The sequence below is a fragment of the Mustelus asterias genome, chromosome 4 (assembly GCF_964213995.1).
Source record: "Mustelus asterias chromosome 4, sMusAst1.hap1.1, whole genome shotgun sequence".
NCBI classification, from domain to species: Eukaryota; Metazoa; Chordata; class Chondrichthyes; order Carcharhiniformes; family Triakidae; genus Mustelus; species Mustelus asterias.
The window spans coordinates 50,415,335-50,429,212 of record NC_135804.1 but is presented as its reverse complement, the minus strand read 5'-3'; the positions used below and the strand labels follow the sequence as shown (position 1 = coordinate 50,429,212).

Below are 13,878 nucleotides of genomic sequence, written 5' to 3'. Positions count from 1 at the left end.
CTAGGAAATGATCCATTTAGACATTAGATCCTTTTAAGATCATATCACAGGATAGGAATTCTGCTAGGTGTTACAAGGTTGATTTTAAGTTAGCTGTGCATTATGGTGGAAATATCCTTAGCTTATGTTTTAAGAATGTTGATACAAGATTTGTGATACAGTATAATGATAAAATTATCCTCAAACCAAGTGCTACAAATTTCAGCATCTAGACTTCCTTTATATAAACTGGATAACAATCTGACCAGATTCATTTCTCTAATCTTCAAAAAGGCAACATTTTAGTGAAATAAGGTTGAATGCAAAACAAACTTTTATTTCAGAACTCATATGCCAATAAATATAGGGCGGCATGGTGGTACAGTGGTTAGCACTGCTGTCTCACAGTGCCAGGGACCCGGGTTCGATTCCTGGCTTGGGTCGCTGTCTGTGTGGAGTTTGCACATTCTCCTCGAGTCTGCGTGGGTTTCCTTCAGGTGCTCCGGTTTCCTCCCGCACTCCAAAGAAGGGCAGGTTAGGTGGATTGGCCATGCTAAATTGCCCCTTAGTGTCAGTGGTAATAACTAGGGTAAATGCATGGGGTTATGGAGATAGGGCCTGGGTGGGATTGCGATCGGTGCAGACATGATGGGCCGAACAGCCTTCTGCACTGTAGGATTCTAAATAAATCTACAGTAAATTTCCCAATATTTCAACCTAATTTCAGTATCGCTCCTTTAAATAAATAAATTAACAAAATATGCCGTACTGTAACCATTAGTGAGCTAAAATAACTTTTCTGCTCCTCAGTGAGGGGCTACAAAGCATCTGCTATGCTAAGATAGAACATAGAACAGTACAGCACAGAACAGGCCCTTCGGCCCACGATGTTGTGCCGAGCTTTATCTGAAACCAAGATCAAGCTATCCCACTCCCTATCATCCTGGTGTGCTCCATATGCCTATCCAATAACCGCTTAAATGTTCCTAAAGTGTCTGACTCCACTATCACTGCAGGTAGTCCATTCCACACCCCAACCACTCTCTGCGTAAAGAACCTACCTCTGACATCCTTCCTATATCTCCCACCATGAACCCTATAGTTATGCCCCCTTGTAATAGCTCCATCCACCCGAGGAAATAGTCTTTGAACATTCACTCTATCTATCCCCTTCATCATTTTATAAACCTCTATTAAGTCTCCCCTCAGCCTCCTCCGCTCCAGAGAGAACCGCCCTAGCTCCCTCAACCTTTCCTCATAAGACCTACCCTCCAAACCAGGCAGCATCCTGGTAAATCTCCTCTGCACGCTTTCCAGCGCTTCCACATCCTTCTTATAGTGAGGTGACCAGAACTGCACACAATATTCCAAATGTGGTCTCACCAAGCTCCTGTACAGTTGCAGCATAACCCCACGGCTCTTAAACTCCAACCCCCTGTTAATAAAAGCTAACACACTATAGGCCTTCTTCACAGCTCTATCCACTTGAGTGGCAACCTTTAGAGATCTGTGGATATGAACCCCAAGATCTCTCTGTTCCTCCACAGTCTTCAGAACCCTACCTTTGACCCTGTAATCCACATTTAAATTAGTCCTACCAAAATGAATCACCTCACATTTATCAGGGTTAAACTCCATTTGCCATTTTTCAGCCCAGCTTTGCATCCTATCTATGTCTCTTTGCAGCCTACAACAGCCCTCCACCTCATCCACTACTCCACCAATCTTGGTGTCATCAGCAAATCTACTGATCCACCCTTCAGCCCCCTCCTCTAAGTCATTAATAAAAATCACAAAGAGCAGAGGACCAAGCACTGATCCCTGTGGCACTCCACTAGCAACCTGCCTCCAGTCCGAAAATTTTCCATCCTGTAAGATGGATAAGATCATCCCAGCAACAATGCTCTTTTAAATGTCTATTCAAAATTCCATTCTCAAGAAATTTGGGTAGACACTTCATCTAAACTCTAATCCCTCGGTATCTTTCAGAAACGCTAATCGGTGAATGTAATCTTTTCAGTGCTACATTTGATAAATTTAATATAAATCAAAACGCATTTCTTCTGCATCCAAAAACCACGAATCCCAAAGTTAATGTACTCGCTTTATACTCTATAACATCAAAAAATGATGCACTTCATTCCCTGATAATAATCAAGAGGTAATTCCATTAAAACATATTTAGGCAATAAATTAATATTAAAAAGCAGAATGTAGCTCAAACCAATTGAACTTTAGGAGTAAAATTATTGTAACATCTACCTTGAATTAAAGATCTCTCTGTATTAAAGACCTCATAAGCACATACAGCAAAAAGGAACCATGATAGACAACTTACTAATAAATCTCTGGTTTGACTGAAGAGATCTTGTACCGTTCCAATACTGGTCCACCAGATCAAGTAGATTCAGCAGGAGGGAGGAAATACTTGAAGAGACACTAGAGCTGAGCCCAGTTGGTGTTCGAGGGCGATAATCACCACATTCTTCCACTTCAAACAATTTATCCAGACTTGTTTGCTAGCGAAGGGAGAAATAAAGAAATGCACAATTTATGATTTGTGTTAACAATAACATTTATCACCTTCAGAATGAGAACACATTTAAAATCACCATTCTAATTTTTGATACAGGATGATTCGAACATCCGATTTTGCATATACAAACACTTTGAATATGAACATTGGGTATACCTGCCTCTTGATGAAGAAGCAACCTACCAGTTTGAATCCAACTTCAAAACAATTGCACAATGTCTGCTCAAATTTGAAAGATAAAGTCAGGTTGCCATATTTATTTTATATATCAGTTTCAAAACATAATGGGCCAGAATTTACTGTAGCTGGTGAAGGTGCCCTATTAGTTCGACCTGACTTAGCCCATTTAATTTCTACACAATCTTGTACTATAAGTTACTGTAAGTGGGAGATGGAAATGGCAGGGCATTTGAGATCTGTTTCAACAGGACAACTAACAGCATTTGTTTTATTTGAAACTTATAAAATTCTAACAGGGTAGATTCAGAAAGAATGTTCCCGATGATGGGGGAGTCTCGAACTAGGGGTCATCGTTTGAGGATAATGGGTAAACCTTTTAGGACTGAAGTGAGGAGAAATTTCTTGAGGCCAAAACATTGTGTGATTTCAAGAAAGAATTAGATATAGCTCTTAGGGCTAAAGGGATCAAGCGATATGGGAGGAGGGCAGGATCAAGTGATACGGGGAAAGGCGGAATCAAGAGTATAGAATTTGATAATCAGTCACGATCATAATGAATGGTGGAACAGGGTCGAAGAGCCAAATGGCTCACTCTTGCTTCTATTTTCGATGTATGTTTCTTTGTATGTTTTTAACAAATCAGATTGAAGAATTATTAAATGAACAGTAGTCTGAAACAGGAAGTGGAAGTTAAAATAGTGAATTCAATGTTAAATCAGGTACAGAACGAGGAATAAAAAAGAGAGAAAGATTCAATTCAGAAAGAGAGGAAAACGGTCAAATTAAAAAGTACAATTTTATTGACTTGAAAAAAATGAGTATTGCTGAAAAAAGAAACATATTATCAAAGCTTTTCATCTTGCACGTCAGGATATAATCACAAGAATACCAAATTTCAAAAGGAATAACAAAATTATACTGCGGTAGAAAAGGGTTAGGTTGATTGGCCATGCTAAATTGCCCCTTAGTGTCAGGGAAATTAGCAGGGTAAATATGTGCAGTTACGGAGATTGGGCCTGGGTGGGATTGTTGTCAGTGCAGGCTCGGTGGGCCAAGTGGCCTCTTTCTGCACTGTATGGATTCTATGATTGGTTGGCAAAGTTGTGAATGCACCAGGGAACAGTTATCCCCTAAGCATTTGTTTAAATTCAAACAAAACAAGTCGATTCTGACTGGCTGAGGTATTGTCATGGGGAACATACTGGGGAACAGTTGTTCCCCATGCTTTAGTTGAAAAAGGTGTAAAGCCAAGACATGCTCTTTCTGTTTGCAGAAGACGGGGCCCTGCATATGAATATATGTAACTTCCTGAAAGCTTAAGTATACTACATTGCAAGCCCAACTCATCATCATCAATTGGCTACTGGTGTAATTGTTAGCACTCTTGGGGTTTTTCAGTAAGTGTTGTCCAATCACAGAATTACATCTATATTGAACACTATGGGCGGGATTTTCTGGCCATGTTCACCCCAAAACCAGAAAATACCGCACACCTCCCCCCCGCCCCGCTCCCCCATCCCTCCCCTGCCCGCTACGATTCCCGTGGCAGGCAGGACAGGAAAATTCCCCCCATGTTCTGAGTTTTGCAAGCATGGGCTGTTTGAGTATAGTCAGTATTCTGCCTGGTGCGAACAGTTGAAGGGACATGCTGTATGATATGATCTGTCAATCATTGGAACATAAAGCCTACATATCTGGTTTCATACTGCCATTGAAATTCATATACTAAGTTAGTCATTTCTGTGGTACACAGAACATTTTTTTGACTGGACGGTAGCATTCTATTAGTGGCAAATACCACCAGTGTAGTGTTGTTACTACATAGTAACACAGTAACAGCATGAAAGGCTAGCTCCACCTGTTGCTCAAATTTTTGACAGACCTTCCTCTTCCAGGGTAATCTGAGGAAGACTGGGCATTTTTCAGGACCAAAGGTGTCGGCTTTAGGTCCAGTCATCAGTTTGCACGATATACAGTGAGCAATGATCTGGTCGGGATAGTCAATATCCCACAGAATATCTTTGCTCTATTTCAGCATCAAACTTGCACAGTGAGTAAATGACTTGGGCTTATTTATGAAGTTGTCAATAAGGCTAAAGTTATAACGTGTGGAGCTGTTGGAATCCCAATGTGTATACTGACCAGTGAGGTAGGCTTTAGGTAAACAGTAGTAGAGAATCCATTAGCAAATTCCTGAACTAGCACATCGAGGGAAAAGAAGCTCGTTAAGACTCCTCCATTTCAAAAGTAAATTTGACTATGGGATGGCTTCCATTAAAGTGTTTAAGGAAATTCTTACATGCAGCTGTAGATTCAAATATAGCAAACATATCACCTCTATAGTGGAAATATGCAAGGGGTAGTGGTTAGGGGTCATTCCATCAAAGTTGTGCTTGTTGTGGAAACCAACAAAATGTTGGTGATAGTTGGGCCAAGAGAGTATCCCATGGCAACACCACCATCTATTTGGGCATACATGGTGTTGTTAAAGTGGAACTCAACTGCATGTGTTACAAAATTCACAAGTTCAATGAAAGTGAATTCAGGCAATGGTGATGCATCTATATTGCCATGATATAGTGATGTGGTGCAAATGTCTACGGTTTCCACATTAGTGAATAGGCTAGGAAGGTCAAACAAGCACTTAGACACAGCATTGCAATTGATATGCAAGTCTTATATAGTCTACACAAAGGTGATATGGCTAATTCATGTCATGCAGAACTGATACGGTGTAAAGGGATATCCGTTGTGTGTGTCTTGTACAGCCCATGCGTTTCTGAATGCAGTGAATCACGAGGATGAATACACTCCTCCTGACAGATTCTGACCAACCTGTGTTGTGCTCCTTCAACATTTTCTGTTTTTCGTATATATAATAAATCTAAGAAAGTAAATTTAAAGAGAGAGAATGTGCATTCATATAGCACTTATCGTAACTACAAAACATGCCAAAGCATTTCATGTTCAATGAATTATCTTTCAGGGTAGTCACTGCTGCAATTTAGGGAAATCACTAGAATTAATCTGACCTGAAAATCGGTGGTAGACATTTTGGTTTGAGGTTTAGGAACAAAGTGAACGAATACTCTCAATGTTTTGCATCTACATAAGCCTATATTGATCCCCCAATACTGGAGAAAAGCTTGACAGTATGCAGTGGAAACAAATGCTCCCAGAAAAAATAACTTTGAGGCTAAAAAGAGAGTTTATTACCTTTCTATCATAACTTGGCTGCATGTTCGAGAGTGAACTGAAGCTGTTTGCTTTCTTTGGTTCTAATTTAGATTCGAAGTTTTCCACATTGGTTGTAGTTAGTTGCGATCGTCTCTCTGAGTTCTTGTTAGCTGTAAATTCTGTATTAATAGGCTCAGTAAAGCCCCGCTTTGAACTATTGGAATAAAGAGATGTAAAAGAGCTGGCAGGTGATATCAAACTTTGCCGATCAAGTAAATGGTCAGAAGATGAAGTTCCATGACGTGGTAATAAGCCACTAGAAGTCATTTTTGACCTCTGACTACTAGCAGCATCATCTACATGGATATTTTTTCTGATTCCATACGTGCTATTTGTTTTCAAGTCTGAACAGATTAAGAAAAAAAATTAGGGGAAATTATTACCAACTTCTTTCGTATCAATTCATTTTATAGCTCAATATACACATTGGGATATTTAGTTTACCCTTTTAAAAAAAAAGCACTACATTCATCCCCATATGAACATTATCTCCGTACAATGTTACCTCAGGCACTCAACTTTTGCTTAATCATTTGTCGATCAGCACAAAAAACAGGATTTAAAGAACAAAGAAAATTACAGCACAGGAACAGGCCCTTCGGCCCTCCAAGCCTGCACTGATATGCTGCCCGACTGAACTAAAACCCCCTACCCTTCCAGGGACCATATCCCTCTATTGCTATCCTATTCATGTATTTGTCAAGACTCCTCTTAAAAGTCACTATCGTATCTGCTTCCATTACCTCCCCTGGCAGCGAGTTCCAGGCACCTACCACTCTCTCTGTAAAAAAACTTGCCTCTCGCACCATAAATCTATGCTCCCTAGTAATTGTCTCTTCCAGCCTAGGAAAAAGCTTCTGACTATCAACTCTGTCCATGCCCCTCATAACCTTGTAGACTTCTATCAAGTCACCCCTCAACCTCCGTCGTTCCAGTGACAACAAACCAAGTTTCTCCAACCTCTCCTCATAGTTAATGTCCTCCATACCAGGCAGCATCCTGGTAAATCTTTTCTGCACCCTCGCCAAAGCCTCCACATCCTTCTGTGACAATCAGAATTGAACACTATGCTCCAAGTGCAGCCTAACTAAGGTTCCATAAGGCTGCAACATTTCTATAAAGCTTGCCAATTTTTGAACTCAGTGCCCCAGCTGATGAAGGCAAGCATGCCGTATGCCTTCTTGACTACCTTCTCAACTTGCGTTTCCACTTTCAGTGACCTGTGTACCTGTACACCCAGATCCCTCTGCCTGTCAATAATCTTAAGGGTTCTGCCATTTACTGTATATTTCCCATCTGTATTAGACCTTCCAAAATGCATTACCTCACATTTGTCTGGATTAAAGTCCATCTGCCATCGCTCCGCCTAAGTCTCCAACCAATCTATATCCTGCTGTATCCTCTGACGGTCCTCACCGCTATCCGCAATTCCACCAATCTTTATATCTTCCGCAAACTTACTAATCAAACCAGTTACATTTTCCTCCAAATCATTCATATACATTACAACAGCAAAGGTCCCAGCACTGACTTCTGAGGGACACCACTAGTCACAGCACTCCATTCAGAAACACATCCTTCCACTGCTACCCTTTGTCTTCTATGACCGGGCCAGTTCTGTATCCATCTTGCCAGCTCACCTCTGATCCCCTGCGCCTTAACTTCTGTACCAGTCTGCCATGAGGGACCTTGTCAAAGGCCTTACTGAAGTCCATGTAGACCAACATGCACTGCCCTACCCTCATCACCTATCTTCGTCATTCATCAAAAAACTCGATCAAGTTAGTGGGACACAACCTCCCCTTCACAAAACCATGTTGCCACTCACTAATATATCCACTTATTTCCAAGTGAGATTAAATCCTGTCTCGAAGAATCCTCTCCAATAATTTCCCTACCACTAACGCAAGGCTCACCGGCCTGTAAATACCTGGATTATCCTTGCTACCCTTCTTAAACAAAGGAACAACATTGGCTATTCTCCAATCTCCTGCGACCTCCCCTGTAGCCGGTGAGGATACAAAGATTTCTCTCTAGGCCCCAGCAATTTCTTCCCTTGCCTCTCTCAGTATTCAAGGGTATATCCCATCAGGCCCTGGGGACTTGTCTACCTTAATGTTTCTCAAGACCCCCAATACCTCCTCCTTTTTGATCTCAACATGACCCAAATTATCTACACACTCTTCTCCAGACTCATCATCCACCAAGTCCTTCTCTTTGGTGAATACTGACGCAAAGTACTCATTTAATACCTCGCCCATTTCCTCTGGCTCCACGCATAGACTCCCTCCCCTGTCCTTGAGTGGGCCAACCCTCTCCCTGGCTACCTTCTTGCTCTTGATATATGTATAAAAAGCCTTGGGATTTTCCTCAATCCTCTGGCCAATGACTTTTCGTGACCCCTTTTAACCCTCCTGACTCCTTGCTTAAGTTTCTTTCTACTTTCCTTGTATTCCACACTTGCTTCGTGTCTTCCCAGCCTCCTAGCCTTGACAAATGCTTCCTGTTGCTGTTTGACTAGGCTTACTCTCATGTTTTACAAGATTCCTGAAACTTGCCATACTTCATCCTCACTGGAACATGCTGGTCCTGAATTCCTATCAACTTGCACTTGAAAGCCTCTCACATGCCAGATGTTGATTTGCCCTCAAACATCTGCCCCCAATCTACATTCTTCAGTTCCTGCCTAACATTGTTGTAATTAGCCTTCCCCCAATTTAGCACCTTCACCTGAGGACTACACTTATCTTTATCCATCAGTACCTTAAAGCTTACTGAATTGTGGTCACTGTTCCTGAAATGCTCCCCTACTGAAACGTTAATCACCTGGCCAGGCTCATTCCCCAATACCAGGTCCAGAACGGCCCCTTCCCTAGTTGGACAATCTCCATACTGTTTCAAGAAGCCGTCCTGGATGCTCCTTACAAACTCTGCCCCATTCACGCCCCTTGCACTAAGTGAGTCCCAGTCAATATAGGGGAAGTTAAAATCACCCACCACAACAATCCTGTTACTTTTACACCTTGCCAAAATCTGCTTACATATCTGTTCCTCTATCTCCCGTTGGCTGTTGATTTATATTTCCCCAGTGTTGGCAGTGTTTGTGCCACTTATGTGGTACAAGACAGATATTGGAGCAGAATTAGGCCATTTGGCCCAAATAACCACCATTCCCCACCCCATCCCCACAAAGAGCATCATGTTGCATCAAGCTTAGAAAAAGCAAAAGACCCTAGATTACTGTAAGATGTAGACAAATTCTTACATATTATGTTTGGAATAGCTTGGTTATTGGCTCACGGCATTGGCTAGGTATGGGGCAATTTCACAGTGGATTGGAGAAAAACAGCTCCAGGTGAACTGCTCAACATGACTCTATACTTTCCATTCAAAAAAGTGAAATTTTGAACAAAAAGCATACTTAAACTAAAGATGGTAACACTTCTTCTTGCAACAAATCATAGCTTAACCATATATATCGGCATAGTAACAGAAACTACAGAAATACACAAAGTTTATTCAAATACTATTGATGTATTTAAATAAAGTGGACTGAAGGAAAAGTAAAAACAGCACAACAACCAATGGGCCAGGAAAGGAAGAAAAATACAAATGTTAGTTTTAGTACTACCTGGATTCAATTTAAACAATCTATCGTTGCTCATTCCAATGCTTGTTTTATCTGTCTGATGGTTTAAATAAGGACTCTGAGGCTCCTGGGTTGACTGATAAGTCTTTGTATCTGTGTACAGTTGCTTGTGATAATCATGTGATAATATACTGTTTGTGTCAATGTTTGTAGAAGAATCTTTCATTACGGAAGTATCTGTGTAGCTTGTAAGATTTCTTTCTCTCGTTTGATGCAAGCTTTCCTTGTTATACCCTGAAGAATGGTCATACTTTAAATCTGAATTAACAGAATTTGGCTGCGTATTATTTTCATCTGCACACGAGTCCAGTATTTTATCTGAAAATGTTACTCTGAATCCTTCCCTTGGTCGGTTACAAACACTTTTCCCAACAGAACGTAGAGAGGAGCGAGATGGCGAATGGTAAGTTTTATTATCGTCTGAAAGATAAATGCATACAATAAAATCTTTAATCTTTCTACAACTAAAATTGACCTTAAAGTATTACCATTATATTTCTAGAATACACTGCTGAAATCTTAACCTTAGACTCTCATTAGCTTTGGGAAATCAAATTTCCTGAAATTACTGATTTTATTTCCTTTTTGACCACTTACTAATACTGAGGGAAAAAACACCACCATCATAATAAAGTTACGCAAAAATTAGGAATAGATTTACAACATTAGTCCAAAACAAAAACTAATCACTTGGGAAACAATTTAAAATAGTAAAAACATTGAAAAGACATTGGTCAGAATTCTACAGCTGTTCAGGCCGGCCCGATCTTCCGTTCCAGCTGACGTGGGTTTCCTGGCAGTATGGGGTGGAATCAATGGGAAATCCCATTGACAGCGGCAGGACCAGAAGATCCTGCCACCGCAAGAAATATACCCCAGGAAGGCCAAAGAATCCCACCTTTCATTTCTGCTTTCCCTAATATTTTATACTTGCTATTCTCTAGCCTTTTAAAATGTTAACTTAAACATTATATCTAAAGAAATGTCCAGTATTGTGCTTTTTATAACCATTTTTCTTACTTTAATTATTTTTCCACTTTCCTACTTGAAACCTATTTTTCCTTTCCCACTCCCCATTTTAAAGTGGGATATATGTTATGGTAATTTGATTAGCTAAAAACAGATTCCAAAAGGCATTTCAATTTCAAAGTTATGAGAAAAGCTGCCAGTGAAAGCAATTTGTGATTGCCATCATTGTGACAGTGCCAAAAAAGTAAACGTGTACTTGATATTTAATAAATTTGAAAATGAACACCATTATTTATCAGGGCATACAATTCACATTTGTTTAAAAAGTTATCTGAATTGTGCAAGTGTATTTCTGTTCCTGTTTTGTTAAAGGTTTTTATTAACAAATGCTATCAACAAGTTCCATTCATGAGGGAAGTAGGAAAACCACCAATCAGCAATGAGCAAACATCACAAATATACCTAAAATTGAAAGCTAAGATCTGAAATAAAAACAAAAAATATTGGAGAAACCCAGCAGGAACAGTTCTGAAGATGATTCATTTTAGACTTGAAATGATAACTTTCTCTCTCCACAGATGCTGCCAGACTTGCTGAATTTTTCCAACACTTTCTATCAATACTGGATCATTGACAGTGGAAAGATTTCCCTGGTACAATGTGAAGTTTTGGAGGTACATGAGAACCAAAGCTAATTGTTCCTTAATAATTGTACAATATATGTGAATCCTTGTATCTTTATGTATAGGTCAGATGATATATTTCTATATTGCAGTAGTGAGCAAACCACTGTTAGGCTTTCTAATGTTTGTAGCCTGCTCCATACAATCCAAGAACATCTTGTGCCCTGCAATACCTGTAAACAACACCATGGGCAATGAGCTAATATTTTTAAGTATATACACTGTTGTATGAAACAGCAGAGAGTTGCAGCAGTTCTCCACAGGCATGAACTTCATGAGTTCAAGATCTTTGAATTTGAACCCATGAACACATATGTATGATGTGCACTTCTTGCCTTGAATAAACAAATATGGGGCTGAATTATACATCCCTTCCTACGGTAGGATCTTCTGTTCCCGCCAATGGCGAACCCCTGCAGCAATATTGCAGCTGGCCAACAACGCAAAATGCCACTGACATGAACAAGATCAGAAGGCCCCACTGCTGGCCAATGGTGAGCCATCTCCGCCGCCAGAAAACATGCGGAGTGGGGGGAATGCAACCCATAGCATAAACAAATGGAAAAAACAACTCTTTAGGAGTTTATCAGTAAATAAATAATGAAGCTTGCATCCAAATGTTACATTTCAGCAAAGCTTTACCTTCATCGAGGTAACTGTGATATTGTCCACTTCTTGACTGTTCAACCTCCTATGAAAAAAGGTTTTTGGTTCAAGTATAGCAGGTTTAAATGATCATTCTTCAATTTCATGTTATCAATACAGATCCACCTTTGATTCTACACAGATAAACTCATTAACTCTTCACATTATAAATTGTTCAAGTGTATTTCAGGTCAGTTAAAGGCACAGTATAAGAACATGTAAAATATTTTTTTTCTTTTTCACTCTTCCAAAAAAACTAACACAGGGAGAACGATATATGAGGTAGCATATTCTATTGTGTTGTTTCAGCATTCCCCATGCAAGAATGGCATGGGAATTGCCGGCAAATTCATGAGCAACTAACCTGAACTGGGAACCATTCAGTTTAAATCATAGATTTCAGATGGTTCTGACTGTCTTAGTAGAATAGATCCCCAGGAAAAAATAGAATGAGTACCACTTCTAACTTCAACTATCTACAACTTATCCCCCACCAACCCCCAGACGCGTCACTGGACACCTTACCTACTCCCCCTCAATTACCCTTCTCCACCCTCTTGACCAGTCCCCCTATTAACCCGACACTCCCCAACTACACTCACAAGGTCCCCACCCACCCTCCCAACTAACTTTCAGACTCCCTACACTCGACTACCCTCCCAACACACTAGCACCCAAATACTCCACCCACTGACCAGCCCCTGACTATCCCCATGCTGCCCATCTTCCTCACCCCCACTATTCTCATTTGCCAACTACCATCCCAAGCCCCCCACCCCTAACTACTGCTTCACTGCCACCCCTTTATTAGTCACAAGTGGCTGTTGTGAAAGAATTAATCCAGACTGGACTTTTGGATTCAAACCAGTTTATTTTAAGACACTTCCTCAGTCCTACTAATCTACAAGAAATTCTTCCCCTGAAGTGTGTGATCTGTCTCTATTTATAGGATAAATCAATGTCACGTTTAACTAGCAACTCCATTAACAAGGTAATTGCCATACACTCAGTTTAACTGTAGATTGACAGATTCCCCTCTTTTATTTCTAAATTAAAGCTTTGAAAGAAAAACAAAAAAAAACAAAGAACATTCTTTTGAATCTAAACGGAAATAAATGGTCTCACATTTCCGCATCTATGAATCCCTTAATTCCTTTACCAACATAAGCCACTATAAAAACAGAAATTAGGTTTTTATTTCATCATTATAAAACAAGACCCTCTTCTAGTACATTTAGTAATTTTTTTAGAGCAGTCACTTTTTTTTGTAAAACAGTTTGATAGCTGGTGACTTATGTCAACCCACTGTAATTTAGAGATTTCCTTTCTCTCTAACATTTCTTTTATCCTGGCTAAGTCTAATCTTAGCCTTCTCTCAGTTATATCCTTTGTTGAATAAAGCGACCAGTTGTCAACATAAGATTCTGTGGGTAAACTTTTCTCACATTGTCCCTTATGTAAAATTTCTGATAACATATTGGACAAGTAAATTCCCATATCCAGTCCTTCCACCAATACCAGAGTTTCAGCAGCTAATGTGCTTTTTACAACTCTTTTCATTTTCTTGGTACAATAACCCCGACAAGGTCCATGGGGAATCACTGACTGATCTCCTTGTGGGGCTTGTTGAGTACAAGTTCCCCTGGTAACAGCCAATGGCCTGCCCAGCTGGAACTCATTACCTGAGCCTTTTATAAGGCAGGCCCAGGACTGGGCCTGCCGAACTGTGGTCCCAGGCAGGAACTAGCATGCGTACACCATGGTAGTGGTTTTACTTTGCATTCTATAATAAACGATGTTCCTTTCCAGGCGGGCTTCCCGAGTCATTACATTGGTGACAAGGAACAGCCTTGCCTTTCAACAAACCCAGTAAGAAAGTGACAGGATGATATTGAAAATGCCGCTGTTTGGGAAACTGGAAACCTATGACGCGGGTGTGGAAGATTGGCCACAGTACACCGAAAGAAAGAGATATTTCTTCCGGGTGAAGAATAGCCAAT

At 40.3% G+C, this 13,878-nt stretch overlaps 1 protein-coding gene across 1 annotated transcript in view; it reads right to left on the bottom strand.

Annotated features, from left to right (window-relative positions):
* LOC144493107 (uncharacterized) overlaps nucleotides 1–13,878 on the bottom strand; it is a 66,135-nt gene that overhangs the window by 13,288 nt on the left and 38,969 nt on the right. Inside the window, exons 8-10 of the mRNA XM_078212008.1 lie at nucleotides 11,876–11,924; nucleotides 5,912–6,276; nucleotides 2,354–2,498 (exon numbers count right to left, since the gene is read on the bottom strand). Coding sequence (XP_078068134.1) covers nucleotides 2,354–2,498; nucleotides 5,912–6,276; nucleotides 11,876–11,924 — 559 coding nt within the window. The remainder of the gene's footprint in view (nucleotides 1–2,353; nucleotides 2,499–5,911; nucleotides 6,277–11,875; nucleotides 11,925–13,878) is intronic.